Raw genomic sequence first — 25,134 nt, forward strand, 5'->3', positions numbered from 1 at the left:
GCAGTCAGTTACACAGGCAACAGTGCTGATTGTTGCTAGCCTTTCCCAGGCCTGGTAGGCTGTGTAGATAAAATTATTCACAGATAAGTAACTGCTGAGTAACAGTTGCATCTCTTTTCTGGCGTCTGCTTTCCATCCCCAGTGGTAATCAGATGCATGTCTTAATCAGCAGCTTTGTTTAATTCTATTATGTACATCAAAATATTTCTTCATTCCTCCAGCAGCTAAATGTCATGAAGATCATGTGTGTTTTCTGGCAAATTAAAAGGGGGATGCAGGGAACTACTCTTATTAAAATGCTTCAGTGGTTTTACACATTATGAAGATTTAGCAAAGGGGAAACTACTCTTGCATTGCTCTGCATTGTTATCTGTGTGAAACTAGTGGCTTTCAACTTGCAGTTATCAGTACTGCCTTTATGTTCTGCCATTTTTCACTTCTCCCAATCTTCCTTAGCAATATTAACTAATGAAAATCAAGCACAGATCAGGAGACTTCTCAGTTTTATTGGTTTTATTTAACTGTTCTCTGCGTGCCAGTGTTATGGGGGATTTTGTTAAGACAGAAGCTTCTGGTTTGGGTTTTTTTTTTGTTTGTTTCAAGAGCAAACAACTCTTGAGGTAAAAGTACCAAAGAAATGAGTTTTGTAAAATCTGAATCTGTGCAGACTGTGGACGTAGTTTAGATGCAGTTTTATGCTGTGAGTACTGGGTAGATAGAATGTCTGTGTGTATTAATACATGAAAGAATTTTATTATGCATTTCGAGAAAAATATGAAAGAGAATTAATAGAAGCAAGTATAGTAGATAAATAATCACAGATTGATTGATGTGGGAAGGGTCATCTGGTCCAACCCTCCCTGCTCAAGCAGGACCACAGAGAGCCAGTTCAAAATGAAGATACTGAAATCTTTTGACTCTATGTATGTTATCCAAGCATATCTTAAGACTATAGATTTTACATAAATTTTAGCATGTCATAGTGCAAAGAAAGTGAAACATTGCCGAAGTAATAAAAAGGCATTTTAGATGTAGCAGGACTGAACTGTTGTTTTTTTGTGAAGATGGTGGATCTCTAGCCCACTGATTAGGTAAGAATTTAAAACGTCTAGAAAGAGAAATATAGAAATTGAAAAGTAAAATAATAAGAATTGAAAAGCGAAAATAATAAGAAATGTTCATATACTGGAAAATAAGGATTGCTTAAGTTACTGTTGTTCAGCAAGAAACTCTCGTAAGCCTGAGTCTTAACAGGTGGATTCAGGTAAATACAGAACATTTAAAAACTCTGTATTCCCTTCCGTGCCAGAAGATACCTGATACTTTTGACTGACTGTGTCTGAGTGGTACATAGAAAGAGGGGTTATAAGCAATTTGGATTTAAGAGGACCATACTAACTTGGCTGGAATCACTGATAGATTTTGAAGAATATTCAAATTAGTTTTGGGGGGGGAGAGGGAGAGAACACGGGAAAGAATCTCGCTGAGTTGAAGAGCATTTTGGCACTTCCATGGTATGGAGGAGAAGCTCTGTGTATCAGTTATTTTGCAGGTATTCAGCATGACTTCCATGGGTATCCATTAGAATTAATATAGCTATGAGAAAATGTGTGGATGTTATTAAACTAATAAAATGTGCAAATACTTAATGTTGTTGCCTCCAGGATAAAACAGTCAATTTCTAGCAAACATTTCATTTTGCCTTAATTTTAAACAATAAGGTTGTTTTGTTTGTTGTTCAACTGAGATATGCTAATATGTTTGTGCAGTGGGCATTAGGAAATAATTTTCCCATATAAGACCTCACAGTCATGTATCCCATCCCTTGGAACAATGAACATAATCTCATCATTCATATTGGGAACAACATAATCTGTTTCCTGACCTTACAGTGAGAATCGCATTTTCAGAATCATTAGAGCTTCCTTTCATAGATTGTACTTAAAACTGTCCCTAGAAATCTAAGTGAGCTTGCAGTCCATAGTTTCTGAGTTCCTAACTTTGTTTGCAACTTTTTCTTAAATTTAAGAATAAAGTATAATTGTGAAATATAACTACTTTATAGTGCTTTCAAAATAACTTTTATCAATAGCTACTCTAAGATTTTTTCAAGTGCTCAGCAGCTATGCAGCACATAAGTACTTTGATTTTATTGCTGCTCTGTCACAGTCAAATCTTAAGTTCTATTTTAGCAGATTGACAGCTCCTTCTTCCGGTGAAGTTAACATCCATCTGAAGCTGTTCTGAAGATCATTTATTTCTGTTTGTGCAGTCAAGAGGTTCTGTAGCAACTTTGCTCTAAGTGTTGCCTTTCTGTGTTTAAGTTTGCAATGGTTTTGTTATTTTTCTTTTGATATTTCCCTCAGTTAATTACAGTAGCATTTTGCATCACTTAACTAAAACCCCACATTATGAATGTCAAATGTATGATTTAAGCAGCTTCTCAAACTTGCAGATTAGTAAAACTTTTCAAGCCTCGCGAACTAGGAAGAGAAATTTTAGGAAGGATTTTCCATTGCGGTTAGGGAACAATGTGGGGGGCGGCATTTGATTCCTGTTTTGGAAAATGCTGTATGTCCTGTTAAAACAATCTGAAGTTCTCAGTCAGGTTTTTCCCATCATGTTAGTGCTGTATAATTTGGAGCAAGTATCATAAGGGTTTTTAGGTGAATTTTAAGGTTGTGGCTTTTTGTGTATTTAAAAATATGTCTCTCAACCTGCATACTTGAGACATCACCTTGTTACCTATTTGTGGCAGTTCTGGCAGCAAACATGGCAGGGAGGACCTAACTAGTCTTGTCTTCCCCTCTCTGATTTGAAATAGCTAAAAAGGGATACTTTGTGACATACTGCAAGGTGTTTTCTGTGATATGCTTTAGATCATTTCTGTAACTGTAGAAGAAAATTACAGTGTTGAATTCTGTGGGTACTGTATTTTAGTAGTTTCAAGTGTGTAGTCCATGAATGGAATAGACAAAGTTAACTGTTGTCAGGACAAGGAGAGTAATTGCAGTTACCTGGCTTGTGCAAACAAGTTTATTCCATGTAAATTTTCTTCAGAGACTCTTCCTTAATCACCTTCCCCTTCCAAACATATTTGCTGTTTTGATGCATCTGCATTTTCTGACCTTTTCACCAGGCATTTTGAACTGCTTGTGATAGTTTTAGCTCACGAGATACCTGCCAGTCTCTACCCACTGCATATTGTCTCGTATGCTGCCAAACTGTGAACTACTACTCCCTCTTTGGATTATAGAATTAGTTGTGTCATTAATAAGCCTATTCACAAATATGCTTTCTGACATACTTCTTGAGTTGGTCTTTACATTTTCGCCTACCGTCATGTCTCCAAATAGGATCATAGAATAGTTAGGGTTGGAAAGGACCTTAAGATCATCTAGTTCCACCCCCCCTGCCATGGGCAGGGACACCTCACACTAAACCATATCACCCAAGGCCTCATCCAGCCTGGTCTTGAACTGCCAGGGATGGAGCATTCACAACCTCCCTGGGCAACCTGTTTCAGTGCCTCACCACCCTAACAGGAAACAATTTCCTCCTTATATCCAATCTAAACTTCCCCTGTTTAAGTTTGAACCCATTACCCCTTGTCCTGTCACTACAGTCCCTAATGAAGAGTCCTTCCCCAGCATCCCTATAGCCCCCCTTCAGTTACTGGAAGGCTGCTATGAGATCTCCACGCAGCCTGGCACTTGCGCATTGTTGAGTGTCATAATGCGAACAACTGCTTTATTCCTACTTTACCAATTCAGTTTCTCATTGTATCAGTCTTTGTCTTAAATTGAGAGTTCTTTGAAGCAGATTTGTTCATACTTTAGTGCTTATCCAGTAATTAGCATAGGAAGACTCTTTTGATACTACAGCAAAACTAACAACATGTGGTCACCTATGCATTATCTGTGATTTACCTATAGATAAATTATCCTGTATGCTTGCGTAGCACTAGCTCTCTGCAGAGTCCAGTCATGTCTGCAAGGAGTTATTGGTGGCTGCATAAATCTGAATGGTAGAGCTGTTTCTGGAAGTAAAGGGGTTTGGAAGCACTCAACACATATTTATGCACTTTGGAGCATGGTGTAATGAGAACCAGGGACCAACCTTATGGAGCCAGTTGAAGTTTCTTTGCATTTTATTCTCATGTGCTCCAGGTTCTAGGTGGCACTGTAAGGCCTCATTCTAGACATGATTATTGTGTGATTGTGGAATTTTGTCCCAAAGCTTGAACTTGTTTTAGGCATTCTAGGTGATTTTTGCATGAACAACCGGGATAAGGTGATGGGAGCCAGTAAGCTTGGGGGAAAAATGGCTGCATGTAGTCATTGAGGAATTTTACCTTTGCAGTACATTTCTTCATATTTTCTTAGTCACTTTTTGCTATTATTCAGGGTATCAAGAAAATAAAAATACTCAACATTTGGGTCAGTGTTTTTTATTCTACTTAATCAGTAAGTTCTTAACTGCAGGTTTAGAACATAGTTTGCTTTCTTTTTTTCTTTTATGTGATTAATATTGGAGCTCCTGAAAATGTCTGACACTGCTTTATTACACAGGGGAGTTTCCGAACTACCTGCGTTTGGTGCATTTTGCATTAAAGTCAGGGTGGTGAGGACCCATGTGTGTCTTTGAAAGTAGTGGAAGTTGTGTGAAAACTTTATCTCTTCAGTGAAAACAATGGAGTTTGGAATTCACAGGAAGCAAAGCAGAGTTGTGGGGACGTATGTGAGCAGAAGGAGGGCGGCAGCATGTTTGAGGGAGTGCCTTATTTTGGATGAGAGTGAATAACCTGGAATTTAGATATCTAATTAGTCATTTTGCTTGTAAGATGACCTTCCTGTATTTTGTTAAATGATAATTCAAATGGTGGGGGGGTGTGTGTGTTCACAGTTCCTGCTTCTGGCTACTGTAAGTTCTGCTGGCTTTATGCTGATAGCTGCTTTCACATATAGCTGCTATTAAATTTTTCGTTTCTTACATGAAAAGGTTGACAAATTTGGTTCTAAATCCATTGTAACACAGATGTATTCATGTCAATCTTTGAACTAATTTTTGTTACAGTGCTTTTTTTCAGTTTGAATTGTATATTGTAAAGCCACTTTATTTCCAGTAGTCTGTCATCACTAAGTCTTTAGTGTTATTTTGGACTTTTTTTTACTTCTTTTGAAGGACTATGCTGACGAACATTTAATGAGATATTAATGTCTAAGGCTGAGCTGCTGCTCTTACTGAATTAGGAGTGAGATTTATTGAATTAGAAATGGTCTCTCTAGCTGTACTTTTACAGTTGGCAGGGGTTGTTTCAGCTTTTAGGCAATTGTAGAAATCTGTGGTTAGTTTAAATACATTTATTGTGCAAAGAGGACATCCTTAGAAAACAGCTGAAAAAATTGATAACGGCAGTTTCTCTTAAGTGTCTATTCCTATTCCTCCGCTCTAGGCGGGTAAGTGGAAAACATATATGCTTCCCTTTAGTAATTCTTTTTAACATACATTAAGAGAAACGTGCTTTACTGTTCTCTGGCTGACCTTGAGGTTATGCAGTTTAAAGGCTCAAAGAATCAAGGTAGGTTTTGAAGCACACCGACATATATTTGAAACTTTTGTGGGGTTGTTTTTGTTGTTTTGTTTTTTTTTTCACTAGCATTTTATGCTGGTGATACAGACAAGTTGTGTGTTTTAGCAGCAGCTTTCTTTAGAACAACTAGTTATAGTGGAAAGAGAAGTCTAAGGATTCTGAATTTCCTTTTTGTACCACCTGTGATTCAGTTAATTGCCCAAAGACTAGGTAGTTCAGTTCCTTTATCTCTGGCTTTAGCACCCTCTTCTTAAAGATCAGACATTGTTGATATTCCCTGGTTTCCTCTTGCCTGCTGGAGGAGAAATAAAAACCAAAGCAGAGCTTATTCAAAGGGTACTGGACTGTGAGGGAGAAATCAAGATGCTAGAAACTTCTGGGCAAGAGAATTGGAACTTCAGGGTTTGCATCTAGTGTCCTTGAAAACGATATCCTTTACAAATGAATGTTATGGTAAGCACATCTGCCATATTTAGGAGTAAAGAAAATGAAAGCAAATGGTCTGAAGAAGGGAATTGCTGTATATCCACAACTGCTGGGTTTCCTCTTGCCTGCTGGAGGAGAAATAAAAACCAAAGCAGAGCTTATTCAAAGGGTACTGGATTGTGAGGGAGAAATCACAATGCTAGAAACTTCTGGGCAAGAGAATTGGAACTTCAGGGTTTGCATCTAGTGTCCTTGAAAACGATATCCTTTACAAGTGAATGTTATGGTAAGCACATCTGCCATATTTAGGAGTAAAGAAAATGAAAGTAAATGGTTTGAAGAAGGGAATTGCTGTATATCCACAACTGCTGGGGGTGGGAGGACCTCTTCTGAAGTCACTGCTACAATAACATAAAATAAAAGTTTTCTGGAAATTCTGTCAATGTGGCTTGTTATTTCCTCAGCCCTGCTTTTAATGGGGAGGCAGAAAGTGTGGGGGGGTGTATACATCTGCACAAAATCTTTTTCTTAGTATAAATTATACCGTTTAATCGGTTATGTTCCATGGGGTTCTTTAAAATCACCTTCTTTTTAAGGTGGTATTAAAAATATATGATTTCTGAAACAAAAATCTAAAGCTTGCTTTTTTTACTTTTTTGGCAGGGAGATGTTCTGTTTCAGATTCTCTGGTAGCAAATAGAAAAGTGATAATTTACATATATTTATATATATAGTGTGTGTATTTATATATAGAAGACACATCAGCAAAAAAGTTGATTGCAGTGTGGAAAGTTAACTTACGGAAATGTTTACTTGATTCTAGGCTTGTACATTCCAGTTGTTCCAATTCTTCTTAACACATGTCAGAAAAGCTTGTTGACTCTATTAGAATGAAAGTTGCGTTTCATTAATCATTACAATATGTGCTGAGATAAATTGTCCCTAGTTCCTGCTTGTGTGCAGATAAATTTGGGGTTTACACAAAGTGTTTATTTTCAGAAAAGGCAAAGTTTTAAGCCTTTTTTTTTAACAGCATACTACCTTGAGAGAACTTAAGTTTCTTTGTGAAGTTTTTTAACTTACTAGAGTTTTTGACTAAGAGTTAATGATGAAGTAGTGAGGACTGATGTCTCAAAGCAGCAATGCAGCACATTAATGTCATACTTACAGAAGTAGCTGCAGTGTTATTTCTCATTGATAAAGCCTTTCAGTGTAGAATGGAGCAATAATGGTTACAAATTTGTCTCATGAATTTGCCTAAATTTCTGTTAGGTGACCAATAGCATGTGCTTAGTCTTATGTAGCAGTCATACAAGAAGGTGAGGCTATCTGACAAGCCTAACAGGGAAAGTATAGAATTTTAAAACTCTTTCACAGGCACCCCTTTGTCATGGGGAAAGAGCTTATGTGCCCTTGGGAGGTTGGGAGCTGAGGCTCTGAGAGCAGCATATGGACCCACATTTCAGGTTCAAAGCCCCTTACTTAGTGCAGATGGCCAAAGGCTTCTTACAGATAAAATCTCCATCCTGAATCGTTGGTCTGAACATTTTCAAACACTCTTTAGTGCTAACCGTGTAGTCCAAGGCTAAGGAATCCAGGACATTTTACAACATCCTGTGAAAAACGAATTGGATATAGCCCCTGCCGTGGGAGAGACTCTTAAGGCTATACAGCAGGTGAAAACTGGCAAGGCAGCTGGGGTCGATGGAATCCCACCCGAAATCTGGAAGCACGGAGGCCAAGCACTTCATGCTAAATTTCACGAGCTAGTTGTGCGCTGTTGGGAGCAAGGTAAATTACCATCAGATTTTTGTGATGCAATCATCATCACTGTATAAAAAAAAAAAAGGTGTAAAGTCAGACTTCTCAAGCTACCGAGGTATAACTGTTCTCCATTGCTGGAAAAATTCTTGCAAGAATACTATTGAACAGATCAGTACCCGCTATCGCAGAAGAACTTCTACCTGAAAATCAGTGTGGTTTCAGAGCTAGTAGAAGTACCTCAGACATGGTATTTGTTCTCAGACAACAGCAAGAAAAGCGTAGAGAACAGAATAAGGGGCTCTATGTAACTTTCATTGACCTCACTGTGAGTAGAAAAGGCCTGTGGCTAATCTTGGAACGATTAGGTTGTCCCCTCAAGTTCCTCAAAATGATTATTCTGTCACACGAGGATCAGCAAGGCCAAGTCAGATATGGCGATGCACTCTCTGAGCCCTTCCTAATAACCAGTGGTGTGAAACAAGGTTGCGTTCCTGTACCAACTTTATTCACTATCTTCTTCAGCATGATGCTCCAAAGGGCTATGGTAGACCTCGACAAACAAAACGGCATTTATATTCGATATCGTACTGATGGGAGCCTCTTCAATCTAAGGCGACTGAAGGCCCACACTAAGACCCTAGATCATCTTGTCAGTGGACTGATTTTTGCTGATGATGCCGCCCTTGTTGCCCACACAGAAGCAGCTCTGCAGCGTTTAACACCTTGCTTTGCAGAGGCGGCTGAGCTTTTTGGGCTGGAAGTCAGCTTGAAGAAGACAGTAGTTCTCTACCAACCTGCACCACAAGAAGATTATCATCATGCCCACATTACCACTGGCGAGTCAGAGCTTAAGTCAGTTCAGCATTTCAGCTATCTGGGAAGCATTATTTCCTCGGATGCCACGGTAGAGCCTTCGGAAAATTCCATAGAAGAGTCTGGTGCAATAAGCACCTGAAGAAAAGTACAAAGATTAGTGTCTATAGAGCCACTGTACTGTCTACTCTTTTATATGGGTCTGAATCATGGGTTATCTACCACCACCTGTGACTTCTCGAACGCTTTCATCAGCGCTGCCTCCTTACAATTCTAAACATCCATTGGACTGACTGTGTGTCAAATGTTACTGTCCTCAAACAGGCAGGGGTCACCAGTGTTAAAGCCATATTGCTGAAATTGCAGCTGCGCTGGGCAGGGCACGTCTCTAGGATGAAGGATCATCGCCTCCCTAAGATCTTGTTTTACGGTGAGCTTGCCACCAGTTGCCGAAAGGGAAGTGCCCCAAAGGAGATTTAAGGACACCCTGAAACAATGCCTTAGCCTTGGCCATATTGACTACCATCAGTGGTCCACCTTGACTTGCAGTCGGGAGACTTGGAGGCACACCATACATAACGCCGTTGAGTCCTTTGAGAACACACACAGAACGAATCTCAAGGAGAAAAGACGGCGCAGAAAGAATCACACCCTGGCTATACCACCCAAGGAGAGCTTTCGCTGTGGTTTTTGCAGGCGGATTTGCCTATCTCACATTGGCCTTTTTAGCCATCAGCGCGCTTGTAGTAAGCGTGGGTAAAGCCCTTCCCAAATCTTCGTTTGCAAAATCAGGCCATGATGATGATGATGAGAGTTTTAAAATTAGAAAGAAATGTCATGTACCTATTTTAAGTAATAGGCACCAATGAAGTAATCATGTTTAGATAAGTACTACAATTTAAGTTTCATTTCACAGCTTTGTTTTCAAACTTCTGCATATATTTAGAGTCTTCCTGTTTTGTTTGTGGTGCGTTTATGCAACTAGATGGGATTACACCTAAACTATTTCACATTAAAGATAAAACCTGTGCACTTTTTCTCATGAAAGACAGTTTTTCAGTTTGATTTACAAGCACTAAAGGACCAGTCAGCCCCTTTTGTTTGAAGAATTGTCTTTCCTTTTAGCTCATATAAATAATAAGCTACAAATGTATAGATAAATATTTTAATCAATTGTTGGGGGTTTTGTTTGGTTTTTTGATTATATCTATGTGTATATATATATAAAATCCCATTTATGTAAACTCATTGCCAAGTTTTCATGGAATTTTTCTTCTATTTTGTAAAATAATGTAGAAACTTTTTGTCAGCTCTCTCTTCTCTAGTCTCTTATTTTACAAAGTTCTGCAACATCTGTCACCCCGACTTCCTGTTCTGTACATTTCTTAGGAACTCTTCTGAGTGGATAATTTCACAATTAAAAGACTTTGGGAAACCTGATAAATTATGTAGCATAAGCTATATGCCCTACTTATGTTGGAATGCATCACTTTAGCTCTTCAAATGGTGCAGGCACTGGAACTGCTATAAATAGTTACAAAATCTGATTTCAGTACAGACACATTATTATTAATTTATGCAAGGCTGGTAATTCTGCCTGCCTTTGATTGTCAGGGTTAAAATCCTGAGTTTGAGGACACGACAGTAGCTTAGAAAAACTTGTGCTGACAGTTCTGCCACTTGTAGGGCAAAGCTTGAACTTGTTGGGTGGGAAGACAGGCATAAAGTGCCTGTGCAAGGCAATTTATGTGCCTTCCTGTGCAAGGAAGATGTAAGTTTCTTAACGTGATGCAAGAGTTCATGTTTGGAGGGGAACGAGTGCAGTTACCTAGTTCTTGCGCCATGTTTCAGTCCATAGCTGGGAGCAGAGCCCAAGGTTCTGCATCTTGTTAGGCCCATGAACCATCACATAGCTCTGAAGCAGGTGGCAAGGTCATTTTCTTCTGCTTTTCTTCACAAGAGGTAGTGTCCTGTTAGGCTTGTTCTGTATGGTCTGCTGGCAGACAAGTATATGCAAGTAGATCTGTAATTTCCAGGCTTACCAGTGACTTGTCAGATGCTATCCAGCATAATTTATATATATATATGTATATATATTTTTATATATATGCTGTTGATAAAAACCTAGGAAATTCTTTTCTCCTGTGTGCATGCTTCCAGATTACTGGAAAAAAAATGAAGCAATACATCCCCCCCCCCCCCCCCCCCCGGCTACATGTTGCAGAATCCCTACCTTGAAATCTGCTTATTTGATTTTTTTTCATTCTTGGTGTCCTTACCGCTGTTAGGATTGCATCTCAAGCCACAATACAAAATACAACTCCAGGAAAAAAAAAGACAAGTATGTGAAAACCAGAGTGATGGCTTAGCCAGGTCAACTAAACTGACAAACTAAATTTCTTTTGTTAGAGTGTTTGAATGTATTAAGGGTCATAGAGTCCAAAAGTATAGCTCAACCTGAGAATGAGTTAAGAAGCCTAAAAAATAGAGGGATGAAGAATTACCCAACTGCAGAAAATTTGACTTGGGTTTAGAACGCTAATTTGGTGAAAATTATTGAATGCTTACTGGGGACAAATGTTATGCTTTTGGGATTATAACCATGGATATATGTGTTAGAACTTAAAACTGGTTACCTGAGTGTTTTGTCAGAAATGCCTAACATCTTGTTTCTTTGGACTGCTTAAGGAGCTAGGGCATTCTGGAGTATGTGGTTAAGTCTGCAGCTGAGTTACTATTCCATATGGTCCTCAGAAAATCATAGAATCATAAAATAGTTAGGGTTGGAAAGGACCTTAAGATCATCTAGTTCCAAACCCCCTGCCATGGGCAGGGACACCTCACACTAAACTATATCACCCAAGGCTTCGTCCAACCTGGCCTTGAGCACCGCCAGGGATGGAGCATTCACAGCCTCCCTGGGCAACCCATTCCAGTGCCTCATAGAAGGCCACCAAATTGGTCAGGCAGGATTTCCCCTTAGTGAAGCCATGCTGGCTGTCACCAAGCACCTTGTTGATTTTCATGTGCCTTAGCATGCCTTCCAGGAGAATCTGCTCCAAGATTTAGCAGGCACAGAGGTGAGACTGACTGGTCTGTAATTTCCCTGGGTCATCCATTTTCCCCTTCTTGAAAATGGGGATTATAGTTCCCTTTTTCCAGTCATGTTACCTCCTTTGCAAAATGCAGCATACCTGAATTACTTGGGAACAGCAGCATTGATTAACCTGTTTGGTAGTAGGTGACACATCTAGCCAAAGGTGGCTTTAATAGAACAAATGCCTTGTTTTCCTAAAACACTGCACCAAATATTTGGTGTTTTGTAACTGACTTGTGTACAAAGCATTTCAGTTGTGATTCCAGTAGTTTTCTATTCAGCTGCTCAACAGCTTTTGTTATCTGGATGCACTATTGGCTGGATTCTAAACCAAAATAATGACATTGTAGGTAATTTGGCAAAATATTCTAGAGGAGAAATCTGTGTATAAAGCCCTGAACTTCAGTATTTCATAGTAGAGTTTTGGGGTTTTGCAGTTCAGGCTTGTCTAGTTTTCTGTTCCTGTCCTTTGTTAGAAATCTATACTAGATTTGTGTCTAATGTTTTAATTTGTATTAAAATATTATTTAGTAGTTTCAAGGTGGCTGCCCATCTGAAATGTTTTGGGGGGTTTGTTTGGGGTTTTTAGGTTTTTTTTTTTTTTAGTATCTAGTGAAATGTTTGACATGACTTCACAAGGTAGTGTTTAACTTAATGGAGGGCTGGCAGCATTGGTGTGTTGTGTTTTAAAATGTAGGCACTTTTGTGTTATTTAGTTCACTTGCTAATAAAAAGTCTTCTGTATACAGTAATAATGTATAGTCTTATATAATATACATAAGATAAATGCTGCTGAAGAGCCACCCCTTAAGAAAACTACTAGAAAGGTATTTTGCATTAAAGTCATTCAGTTCCAAGTGGTTTGTGTTGAATTTCTGGCTCAGTACTGCGGCTTCAGCTGTAAAGTGTGTCCTCCCTTTCTTTGCCACGGTGTTGAGGTATTCACCTGGGAGGGGAGGGATGAGATTTGGAATTTCTTAATGCAGAAAAAGTTTGTCTGACTTTCTGCTCAGCTGTTTCAATCACTTCTGATCTATAAAATTAAGTATTATATTTTTCTTTATTTTTGTTTTGATCTTATTTTTCTCCAGCTCTTATTTCAGAGAAATGGCAGATCTTTGCTTTTGCAAGAAAATGGTTAGAAGCTGACTTCCAGCAGGGTGCAGCGTTATTGGAGAGAGTATTTGTCCCTAGAACGCGGTGCCTGGATGCCAGAAATGGGTATTATTTTAAGCAGTGTTTCTTGTGGTAGTTGTAGATGACTCTCCAGTCAACAGTTTGCCTCCGGAATTCTGTCCTGAGTTATGTGAGGATATGGTTTCGTGTTACTGGTTTATCATGTAGTTGCCACTAAGCAGGTACTTCTGTTCCACCTTGCCCCAGACCAGTTTCTCCTTGTTGCTTTGCCTGTATCAAATCTAGTGGTCTTGCTGCTGTTTTTTTTTACCCAGTTCAGTTGATGTGGTGCAGAGAAAAAGAATAAAAACCCTTTCTGAATAAAACCTTTTACATGATGATTGTCAAGTTCATGGATACTCTTAAGCTGTTGTAACAGCAGTGTGTGAAGAGCTGTTACACCTGAAGACTGTGTGTAGTATCCATTCGTGTGTAATTTGGGGGCCCTGTGGAATGATGTGATGTGTATCGGAAGTTTGAAAACATTGCCAGTTTCTCTTATTTGGAAAGGCTTATTAGTGTTCAACTGGAAATTTAAGATTAGATCTAGTAACTAAATCCCCAAAGCACGTAGGTGATAAATGGAGAAAGAGAAATTTGTCAGTGATTGTGTGGGAGAGAAAACGAGAAAAAAGATGTAATCAGCCAAAACCAGGGGAAAAATGTAAATGTTGAGCAGTGTGTTTCACTCTCTGACTTATGAATTATTTCACATAACAGAGAATGAATAAAAATAGAGATTTTTGTTGGTGTTCTGAATGTGAGGTAAAAAAAGCCTATATTGAAAATGTTTATTTCTGGAGCATATGAGTTAGGTGAATGTTGGCATTGAAATAGAGAAAGTAAAACTTACTGGTAATAGAGATGATCCTAACCAAGTTTCCCTTTCAGGGAAAGAATATGTCTTTCTATGTAGTAGATCTAGCTTGATTGTCACTTTGGATGTTTTCTTCTATTGTTGTGATAGGGCTAGCACTGAAGAGAGCAGAGCTGAGGATACTAGTGCTGCCTTTCTCCAGTCTGTAACCTTATCTGTGAAACACATATTCATGACATGGGACAGGATTTTGTGGGCTGTTGTTTTTTATGGAAATGGGAATTGAGGCTCTCTTTGCAAGAAAGGGGCCAGTGAGCAAAATCAAGTGTTTGGTGTACTAAAGTTTATTTACAGTTTCAGGAAACTTCAGTTCCTTAAGAGTTGATTGAACTGCTTAGGGGAAAAAAAATGCAGTAGCTGTGTTGTTACCCTCATTCTTGGATTGTATTGTCTTAGAGACTTAGAAGTGTGTGTGGCCATGTTTTTGAACTTTATTGAATTGTGAAAAATAAGCATTTGGTATTAGTCCTTGCAGTACATAAACCAACAAAAAACCTCAACAAAAACCCAACCAACCAAAGAAAGAAACAAAAAGAAACCAAAAAAAATCAACCCCAAGAAACCAAACACTAAACAAAAACCAAACACAAAGTCCAGACAAACAGGTCTTTCCCCCTCCCCCCAAAAAATCACCCACAGCTGAAAAACATATAAATCTTTCAGCCTCAGTTGGTTTTTTATTTAACTTTGACTTTGGTAATGTTTATGGTAAATACAGTTTGGCAAGGTATAGCTACAAATTGTGTTTAGAGTTCCTGTGTGACCAAAGTCACCTTCTGAGACAAAAGTACCTATTCGATGATTCTAATTTACTATTTGAGTGTAATTGAAACCAAAGTGCATGACTTCAGCAGAGGCAGTGGCTTATGGTAAAATTATCAACTCAGCCACCTATAGACAAAACTATATTCCCAGAAACTGTAATATTCAAATTCAGAAGTCTTCAAAATCTTAATTTCTCATTTTTTCTTTCCAAATAATTTCTCTTCTAGAGTTAATTTTTCTATGTGCATGCACAAAGATTTTATTATCCTGTGAAGCTAATAAGAAAACCAGACCCTAGCTTCTTTCACATAAATTATAAGCTTTTTTTTTTTATTTGTTTGAAAAATCTTTAACTGTTTTAAGGATACATAAAATAAATTTGCTTTCAGTTTTTAGAAGATTAAAATCAACCTAATTGTCTTAAATGTCAGCATCACTGAAAAAAGGTCAAAGGTGTTGATTCTCTCCCAACCCCCATAATTCATCAGACCTAAATTTGCACTGAAGTTGTTGGGAATTGTTTTTATTATCCATCTTAACTAAAATATTTGTTCTTTCTGAAGGAATGTTTCTTTGAGGTGTGAAATTTCTTTCTCAAAAGTACAGAGACAGCCTCTGAAGTTAATGGCTTATAATGATTATGGGGCAATAACAGTATTTTGAGAGTAGAATTTTGAGAATAGAGCATCTATTGACAGATAATTAACACTTTACCAACAAGTTTTTTGTGCCAAAATATTAAAGATGCAAGATTGTTTCTTTGCCTAGTATTTGAGTATTGTTTGAAAAGTGGTCTTAATGTGTTAGCTGCATGGAGTAGCTTAATTTTGATTTATTTGTTAAGCAGGGGGGTTTACTAGGGGAAATTAACTCCTCTGGAGAGACTGGTATCGGGAGGGAAACTTCTATTTTCTTTGAACTGTCATAACTTCACCATTTCACCCTGCTGCATCTCGTGGTTGAGAAAGAAGGGCAGAAACAACTCTGAATTGCCTTTTTATATTTGTTTTACTAAGCTTGTCATGGCTTTGAAAGTTCCTTGTGGAAACCATTTTCTCAGGGAAGAATGCACCCAGGGCATTGTGTCTGCATGCCATGGAGAAGGAGGTGGTTTGTTGCAACAGCAGCTCTTGCTTCAGTAATATACCTTTCATATTTACAACAAAGACAAAACACAAAGGAGTGCTATTTCCTGGAAGAAAGCGTGAGAGGCTGTGATAATGCAATCAGTTAGTAGATTTTGAAAGCAACACATCACTTTTGTGACCCATCTTGTGAGCGTTTCTTTGTTTGCTGAATGTACTCAGTAACATCATGTGTGATGGCTCATCTCCTTTCCAGAGGATATTGTATGTCCAGGTCTTTAATTTAGTTTTTTTCTCTCTCTTTTTTTTTTTTTAACATTTGTTGCAAGTGTTATATTGGTTCCATAGTGAGTGATATTTATTTAGCCAAATGAAGATTAAAAAGATGAAAATTCTGAAGTCTTTTAGGATTTCTTGCATGTTATATTACCATGGGTCATTAAATTGGTCACTAACTGTATCTGTTAGGAAATGTAACTCTTGTTCTTCTGAGGTTAAGTAGCAAATTTTGTGTGTTCTTTCAGTTGTCAGAAATCTTGGGGAGCATTAGAAACTCAACTTTTGAAAATGTATTTGACTAATGAATCGCTCTTTCATTTTTTCCCCAGCAGGTTCGATCTGTGGATGAGATGAATCATGAGTTTCAAGCTCTTGCCCTAGAATCTCGGGGAATGGGAGAGGTAATTATTGACAGCTGAAAATGCAGTTGGTTGCAAAAGTTGATAAAAATTAAGAAGTCTTAAATAATATGATGTGAATCAAAGGTCTTCTCTTAAGACCAAATTGGTTTTTCAGGCAGGTGAAGATTTCTGTGAAGATAAACTAATTACTTTGAAGAGCTTTGGTATGGTTGTTCACTGGATCTGCTGCGGTACTGTGTCAGTCTGATTTTATGACTGATACTCTTGGGGAAGTGACAGTAATTTATTTGAAAGTTTGTGCAGTTCTCTGAAATGGGACGTTCTCATTGTCACCGTATCTAGGCTAGTGAAACAGCTGCTTACTACCTCTGAGAAGCTAGAGACTGGGATTTGAGAAAAGTCTGACTCCAGAAAAAGTGCAGCTGGCATACCCTAGCAGAAATGTGTGGTTATTTACTGGTAATTTTGCTGCTAATTACTCCTTAAAAGAAAATATTTAACCACGGTGAAGACTGCTATTATATAATTTAGCTATAGGGAAGAAGGACTTACTCGTTTGGTTTCTTGGTTTTGGGTTTTTTTTAATACAGCCAGTCTACTTGGAGGGATCAGGGAGGATGACTTGGCTCCTTCAAATGTAGTTCCGGGAACTGTTGAGAAAGTAATCAATGTGCATTAGGGTTACTTGCCCTGACAGGACATGCTAATAAAATAAATTCACATTGAACATTTTAGATTGGATATAAGGAAGAAGTTCTTTGCTGTAAGGGTGGTGGGCCACTGGAATGGGTTGCCCAGGGAAGTTGTGAATGCTCCATCCCTGGTGGTGTTCAAGGCCAGGTTGAACAGAGCCTTGGGTGACATGGTTTAGTGGAAGGTGTGCCTACCCATGGCAGGGGGGTTGGAACTAGATGTTCTTAAGGTCCTTTCCAACCCTAACTATTTTACGATTCTGTGAACTAAGATTTCAAATGATGATCATTTTGTCCTGCCTGGTATTTGCCTAATTCAGTTGACAGTTGAACCAGTGACAATATTTCAGCTTAACTTTCTTAAAATGATAGGACCATGATCTTTATGGAAACCATAACTTACTGTTAAAAATTAAATGCCGTGTTCTAGTGACTGAATGTTTCTGGGCTGGTGCATGGCTATTGATTTTTTTACTGCAGTGAAGCATTTAACTAGTCAGTTGGCTTTTCAGCAATTTTTACTTCATCCAGAGTTCCATGTCTGTCTTTAACTATCTGCATTTGAAGAAGCACTAATAGATGAAGGCATGTTATTCTGAAAGCCAAGTAGCTACATGGGATGTGCTTGCTTCTTCCTGTCCACCCCATCCCCCCCACCTCTAAAAACCTTTGAGAAGTAAAGGTGTTAGTAAGGTATGTGGGATAATACCAACAGTTGTGATAGAGCAGATGGGTAAAATTCTTACTGGTGGTTGTTCTTTTGTCACCTGTAAAGTACTCTGAAAGATTGAAGGCAGAGAAAGTGAAGGTTGGCACAAATGCCTGGTTATTAAATTGAGGTATATGTGACTGCTCATACAGATCTCAGGTTGAGGGACATATTTCTGCATGGTTATGATTTTATTTGTTTTCATGGTATTCTGTGGATCTGTGAAGATGCTTAAAAAACAACAAAAAACAACAAAAAAGCAGTAGAAATTCAAAATCCAAACCCCCCTACATGCAAGAATCCAGAGTTCTGCTACAGTGCTGTAGCATCAGAAATTGATATATCGTGACCCTGCACTTACTCAGTTATTATGACTTTGATTATTACCTCAGGTTATTATGACTTTGATTTCAACACTTTCTTATAGGTATCTTGGGGTAATAGAGTTTCACACAGCTAGGCTGAGTAAGTCAGTAATTTTCTTACTATATTGCACAACAGTAAAGTAGCTCTGCAATAACCTTCTTTTTTATTATAACCTTCAAAATATTATGAGAAGTGTCTCATAAATACCCTTGTAAGCTAGGACTGTAGTATGTGTATGTTCTTAGGTGCTGCCCTCTGTCTACTTTGACAGGTGTGAAAGGGAGGTCATGCCAAGTGATCTGCTTCTAGCTATTGGGAGGTTGTTCTCTTCCTCATTTTCTCTATCTGGATAGATTTTATTCCAAACTGAAAATGATTTCTTGTTCATAATTCTAATCCTTCTTTGTCTTTTTTTTTTTTTTTCTTCCCCATCTGGGAATCAGTACTTGGCATTAGGAGGCTGTTAAGTCTTGATTTTCACATCATTACTAAAATCAAGACTGTCTGTGAATCCTGAGCAAGTATTGCTTCCATGTGCTAATGTAAAGTAATATAGTACAAAATCTGTTTTCATTATATTTTAACACATTTTGGAAATAATGCATACTGGAGATCCTTCTGTTAAGCAGTCCATCTGAACTGCATTCAGATGGAGCGTGGTCTCAAACACTATCAGGACAGCATAATGTGAGTCAGTTGTACTGTTTCCTTGATCTGTTTATGTCTTGCAATTCTTTGTTAATTTATTCTGTAAAGAAGCAGTAGAGTTTTATTAGCAAGAGATCTGCGGATTGCAGGCATCCTTCACTAAATGTCCTCTGAATTTTTAGCTCTTAGATTTAGCTCTAAGAGCTAAAAATTATACACAGATAATGCGTCTGGCTTCAGCTCCCAAAAGCTAGCGTGACCCTTAAGTTCATGATAATACTCTGAAGAAATAACAACACATGGTGCTGTTTCTCTTCTCAGGCTTATATAAAACTTTCTGCCAAACAGGATATAAATAAAAATATTTTTTGATAATGTCTATTCGTATAGTAACTTAAGAGGGTCAAAGCACACAATGATTTCATTTTAGGGATAGTGTATACATTTCTGGTGTCAAAACTTCATTCAGAGAAATCATAGAAGGCTCTGTAGGATTAACTTCTGATCCTAAAAATTAAAAAAATAATTCAAGACCCAGTAATTGAGACTGTGCAGTTACTTATCAGCGAGCTGGTTAAGAGGCAGCTTTAGCATGATTGGTTATTATCTCTGTGTAGAAAAGGGCTTTATTTCATCTGCCAGAGACCTGACAGGGATCAGTGTTGATACTAAAAAAGACACTTTTAGTGTACTGTTAGAAGATCTTTGTAAGAAATAAGGCAATCTTTTCCATTATTTTGAATTAGAATCGGATGTGTCTTTGTGAGGTTTCTTTTTGTTTTGGGTTAAATGCAGGAAATGTTGAGCATAATGCATATTATCAAAGCATGAAGATTTTAGCTACTTGGGTTAATTTGCGATGATTTCTTGATGAAGTCTTTTACAGTAAAACTAATCAAGTGGGCTTTTTTTTTTCTGGTCTGTTAAAGAGGAACACACTTGTTTTGGTTTTCTGAAAAGTACTCTTTTTTTTGAGTTCTATCATTAAGAAGTTGATAGCTGATAGGACTGCTGATTTACATGGCAGTCCAATAGTTTAAACATCCCTTTAAAAAAAGCATCATATATGTCATATCCATCATCTGTCCAAAAAACACCAAAGTAAATGTAAACCACTGGCCTTTGGAGGTGCCAAATTATAAACTTTAGGAAAAATCCATTCATTTAAATACATGAAGGACTTCTCTTACGTAGCATCTTTAACACAAGCCTTTCTGTAAATCTGTTTCATCTTCAATAGGATACAGTTTAGTCTTGTGAAGTATAGATGATGCAGTATGTTTTGTCTTAAAGATACTGTATATTCTTTGTGTACCAGTGTACATGAAGACTGCAAGCAGTTGAATATATCTGAAATTTGAAAGCATGCATATTTGTGTATTATTTCTAACATTGTGTTGCCTGGACACCCGATAGTGGAATTTATTAATTTCAGGCTAAGCACACTTTAAGGTAATGCTCATGTTATGACTCCCAGGATATTAATACATCTGTTTTATTCTGGCATGGTTGTGTTAGGTTGTGACACCTTCGCTTCTGTATTTCTTACACGTCTTAGCTGGACACACATTTGAACTTGTGTTAAGACTGAATTTAGAATAAAATGTGATTCTCTTTCTCAAAACCAAGGTTTCATAGATACTAAATGCTTGCATTCTGTTCTACCACTATCCTATAAAATGAAAAATAAATAGTACTGTAAACTTGTTACAGGATAAAGCTAAAAAGGATGAGTAGAGTGCATAGACTGATCTGAAATTTATAATCTTTTGCTTTTAGTTGAACAGTGGTTGTAAGATTCCATGAATCTATTTTCTGTGTCCTCTGACAGCTAACTTCATCCTTTAAATTCAGGGTAAACTTAATATCCTTGTGCTCCCGAAGTGAGCTTGGTTGACACCTAGTAATGATTCTGCCATGCATTGACAAAGTGGGTATCTCAGCTGCGGCAGGTTCTAGCAGTGTAGTGCTCTTGCAAGTCTAATACTCTTCTATAGTTTTGTTGAGCGTTGGCTGTATCACCCTCCACCTGTGGCATTTCACAGGGACTCAAGTTGATGCAGAGACTCAAATCCTCGTTTATTATCACCGAGCCCTTTTTATCCCCTTGTTCGGTACTTTCCCAACCTGCATATACATACAACGTTCAGTCTTGTTGGCCACTGTGAAACTCTCCAGGTAAATAGTCCAATCATAATGTTGCAGACCCTCTCACAGCCCCCGCATTGTCTGGCCTTCAAGGCTGCAACTCATTGCCCCAGGGCTTGTCAAATCACCAAGGCCTCAGAGCTCATTCCTGAACTCTTTTTCATGCAAATCTCACTGCCTTCAATCCCCACATCCACCCTGAGTCCTGTTCTAATGAATGTAAGGACCCCATGGATGTCTGTAGGTTAGGCAGCCAAAATACTTCTGGTAAGAGCTCTTGGCAGCACAGAGAAACAATTGTCAATCCTTAAGTTATTCCAGAGAAGTTTTTGCCACCCCTGTTTCAGTGTTTTAATATTGGGGCCTGGCAGTTTTACTCTCTTCTTGAAGCTGTTTTCATGAGCTCTTTCAGTGCTACACTAAAACACCTAAAAAAAGTACTCTTGTTACGAGTTTCATCAAGGCTTATACTAAGCATCTGTGAGGTTCAGAAGAGGTTTTTTTTTAGTCATTCAAGTAGCAAGAGAATCAAAGCTCCACTACATAGTTTTGTATTGCAAACAAAGAATTATCAGGTTATGTTTTTTTTCTAAATTTAAAAGATTTTGAATTGAACATTAAATTTTGCAAAACCTGATGGATTACAGTGCCACTGTCCATATATTTTTTTTTTTCCTTTTGCATGTTGCTTTCACTGTAGTTTCAGTTTCAGACCTTGTGAATTATGTAATATCTAGTATGAGAATACAGGCCTTTAGTTACATATTGAAGAGAAAATGCAATATGCCGTTTGGCAGTTTCACGGTTACCAGTTGGAAAAGCTAGAGGAATAAAGTAAAAGCTCTAAAACAGAAGTAAAAAGAACGTTGGCATTTGAGGTCTTTTTTTGCTTGTGCAGTGCTTCTGTCAAGTAACATGTCTTCTCAAGGACATTACAGTACTGTCTAGTGGTACAGGTGGTACTAGTCTAGCTTTAAACTTTCTGCTTTATAAATTGTACAGCTAAATGGAATCGTTGGTATGTGGAAATTCAGATTTGAATGTCACAAATCTGTAACCAGCAGATCCCTGTGGTCTAAAGGTGACTTGACACCATGTCCTAAAATTTGGAACATGGTGCATTTCTAAGGGAACAGAACTTTACAAAGAATTGCTGCTGTTTCTGATTATGATAGCAGTAGTTAAAGGCCAAGCTTTTGAATGTGCGTGGGAAGAAGGCAGTGTTGGTTAAAGTTTGAGAGGATTGACATGGTTTAACACAGGGATTAATTTGATCATTTTTTTTCCAGCGGCTTCTGTATTTTTCATCTCTTGGTCATGACTTCAGAATCTCAGTCTTCTTAGGGTCATTTAAGCAATTTCTTTATACAATATCAGCTTCAGTAACAGAACTCTTGTTTATTCCTTGACAGCATGTGCTTCCTTATGTACAGCTGACTTTGTTATCTCATATTAATTACTTGCATATCATAGAATCATAGAATACTTAGGGTTGGAAGGGACCTTAAGATAATCTAGTTCCAACCCCCCTGCCATGGGCAGGGACACCTCACACTAAACCATATCACCCAAGGCTTTTTCCAACCTGGCCTTGAACACAGCTAGGGATGAAGCATTCACAACTTCCCTGGGCAACCCACTCCAGTGCCTCACCACCCTCACAGTAAAGAACTTCCTCCTTATATCCAATCTAAACTTCCCCTATTTAAGTTTTAACCCATTACCCCTTGTTCTGTCACTACAGTCCCTAATGCAGAGTCCCCTCCCCAGCATCCTTATAGGCCCCCTTCAGATACTGGAAGACTGCTATGAGGTCTCCACGCAGCCTTCTCCAGGCTCAACAGCCCCAACTTTCTCAGCCTGTCTTCGTGTGGGAGGTGCTCCAGTCCCCTGATCATCCTTGTGGCCCTCCTCTGGACTTGTTCCAACAGTTCCATGTCCATTTTACTTTGAGGACACCAGAACTGTACACAGTACTCCAAGTGAGGTCTCACAAGAGCAGTGAAGAGGGGCAGGATCACCCTCTTCGAGCTGCTGGTCACGCTCCTTTTGATGCAGCCAAGGATCTGGTTGGCTTTCTGGGCTGCGAGTGTACAGTGCTGGCTCATGTTAAGTATGTCATGTGGGACAGTGTTGAACGCTTTGCACAAATCCAGGTAGATGGCATCAGCTGCTCTATGCCTGTCCATCAGTTTTGTAGCGCCATCATAGAAGGCCACCAAATTGGTCAGGCAGGATTTCCCTTTAGTGAAGCCATGCTGGCTGTCGCCAAGCACCTTGTTGATTTTCATGTGCCTTAGCATGCCTTCCAGGAGAATCTGCTCCAAGATTTTGCCAGGCACAGAGGTGAGACTGATTGGTCTGTAGTTCCTTGGGTCATCTATTTTCCCCTTCTTGAAAATGGGGGTTATATTTCCCTTTTTCCAGTCGTTGGGAACTTCACCTGACTGCCATGATTTTTCAAATATGATGGACAGTGACTTAGCAACTTCATTTGCCAGCTCCTTCAGGACCTGTGGATGGATTTCATCAGGTCTCATGTACGTTTAAGTTTTTAAGATGGTCTGGAACCAGATCCTCTCTTACAGAGGGCCTAAGGTCTTCATTCATACAGTCCCTGTGTCTTCCTTCCATGACTTGGGTGTTGTGGTCAGTGTTTGCCAGTGAAGACTGAGGCAAAGAAGTCATTCAGAATCTCAGCTTTCTCCAAATCCAGTGTAGCCAGTTCTCCTGATAGCTTCTGTAGAGGGACCACGTTATCCCTAGTCTGTCTTTTATTTGCTATGTACCTATAGAATCCCTTCCTGTTATCTTTCACATCCCTAGCCAAGTTTAATTCTAACTGGGCCTTAGCTTTCCTAACCTGGTCCCTAGCTTCCCAGACAGCATCCCTGTATTCTTCCTAGGCCGCCTGTCCTTGCTTCCACCTTTTATAAGCCTTTTTTTTCCCCTCTGAGTTTCCTCAGTAGCTCCTTATTCATCCAAGGAGGTCTCCTGGTCCTCCTCCTGCTGCATTTCCTTCTAGTAGGGACACAACACTCCTGAGTTTGCAATAGGTGATCCTTGAATATCAACCAACAGTCTTGTGCCCCCTGCCCACTAGGGCTATATCCCATGGAACCTTACTAAGCAGGCTCCTGAAGAGGCCGTATTATGCTCTCTGGAATTCCAGGGCTGTGAGCTTGCTGCACACTCTTCTCACTGCCCTGAGGATCTCGAATTCGACCATCTCGTGATCACTGCAACCAAGGCTGCCCTGGAGAGTCACGTTTCCAACGAGCCCTTCCCTGTCGGTGAGCACGAGCTCAAGCATGGCACCTTTCCTTGTCAGCTGCTCGATTACTTGCAGAAGGAAATTGTCTTCCACACAATCAAGGAACCTCCTGGATTGCTTGTGCTAGGCCGTACCATCACTCCAACAGGTATCAGGGTGGTTGAAGTCTCCCATGAGGACAAGAGCCTGCGAGTGTGAGGTTGTTCCTATCTGCCTATACAGTGCTTCATCCACAGATTCCTCTTGATCAGGCAGTCTGTAACAGATCCCCAGGCTATTAAATCCCCACTTAATCCCCAGGATTAAGTTCCTCTCCAGCAGATATCCTCTTAATAAGCATATTTTAAATAAAACTATTTTCTCTTTTGGAACAGCTTTTACCTGCCAAAAAGTTTTGGGAACCTGATGATTCAGCAAAAGATGGACAAAAAGGGATATTCCTTGGTGATGAGTGGAGAGAGACTGCATGGGGAACTCCTCGTAAGTGACGGATGCATAGGTTTTGAAAAATGAGTCATGTTTGGTAACTTCTTTCAGAGTAAATTAATATTATACGTTTTAATTTGTGTATTAAATTTTATTTTCCTTTAATTTTCATTATGAAAATGTATATTGCAGTGGTGCTTGAGTGCCAACAACACTTTTTGAAACCCGGGTTTGGAATTTATTTTATTTAATTTTGGTCTTAGTATTGGTTTAATATTGCAAAAACATTACAAGTTGTATTTAAGAAATACAATAGTTTAATGTATTTATTTGTTTTTAACAGACCATTCTATGTCCCAGCCTATTATGGTACAGAGGAAGCCTGGACAGGGTTTTCATGGAAACAGTGAAGTAAATGCTGTATTGTCTCCAAGATCAGAAAGTGGTGGCCTTGGAGTGAGCATGGTAGAATATGTGTTAAGTTCCTCTCCAGCTGATAAATTGGATTCCCGGTTTAGGAAAGGAGCTTTTGTAAGTAATGCAGTGTGTTAAGCTTGTCTGTTATGTCCTTACTGTCTTACATGGTTTTATTTTCTACTCTGTCCATTTATCTTTCTAAACTCTTCTCTTCAGA

The 25,134-nt window shown here is 38.8% G+C and overlaps 1 protein-coding gene across 10 annotated transcripts in view; it reads left to right on the top strand.

Annotated features, from left to right (window-relative positions):
• PUM2 (pumilio RNA binding family member 2) overlaps nt 1–25,134 on the top strand; it is a 76,745-nt gene that overhangs the window by 12,598 nt on the left and 39,013 nt on the right. For 8 of the 10 annotated variants that reach the window (XM_057431755.1, XM_057431757.1, XM_057431752.1 and 5 more), the window contains 3 exons: nt 16,205–16,276; nt 24,449–24,554; nt 24,844–25,031. In XM_057431755.1, coding sequence (XP_057287738.1) covers nt 16,226–16,276; nt 24,449–24,554; nt 24,844–25,031 — 345 coding nt within the window. In that variant the 5' untranslated portion in view covers nt 16,205–16,225. Of the gene's footprint in view, nt 1–16,204; nt 16,277–24,448; nt 24,555–24,843; nt 25,032–25,134 lie in introns of those variants that run through there. The other 2 variants (XM_057431756.1, XM_057431754.1) reach the window with 1 other exon arrangement.

The sequence above is a fragment of the Pezoporus wallicus genome, unplaced genomic scaffold (assembly GCF_028554395.1).
Source record: "Pezoporus wallicus isolate ANWC-B61680 ecotype Strahan unplaced genomic scaffold, APGP_CSIRO_Pwel_v1 contig_161, whole genome shotgun sequence".
NCBI lineage: Eukaryota > Metazoa > Chordata > Aves > Psittaciformes > Psittacidae > Pezoporus > Pezoporus wallicus.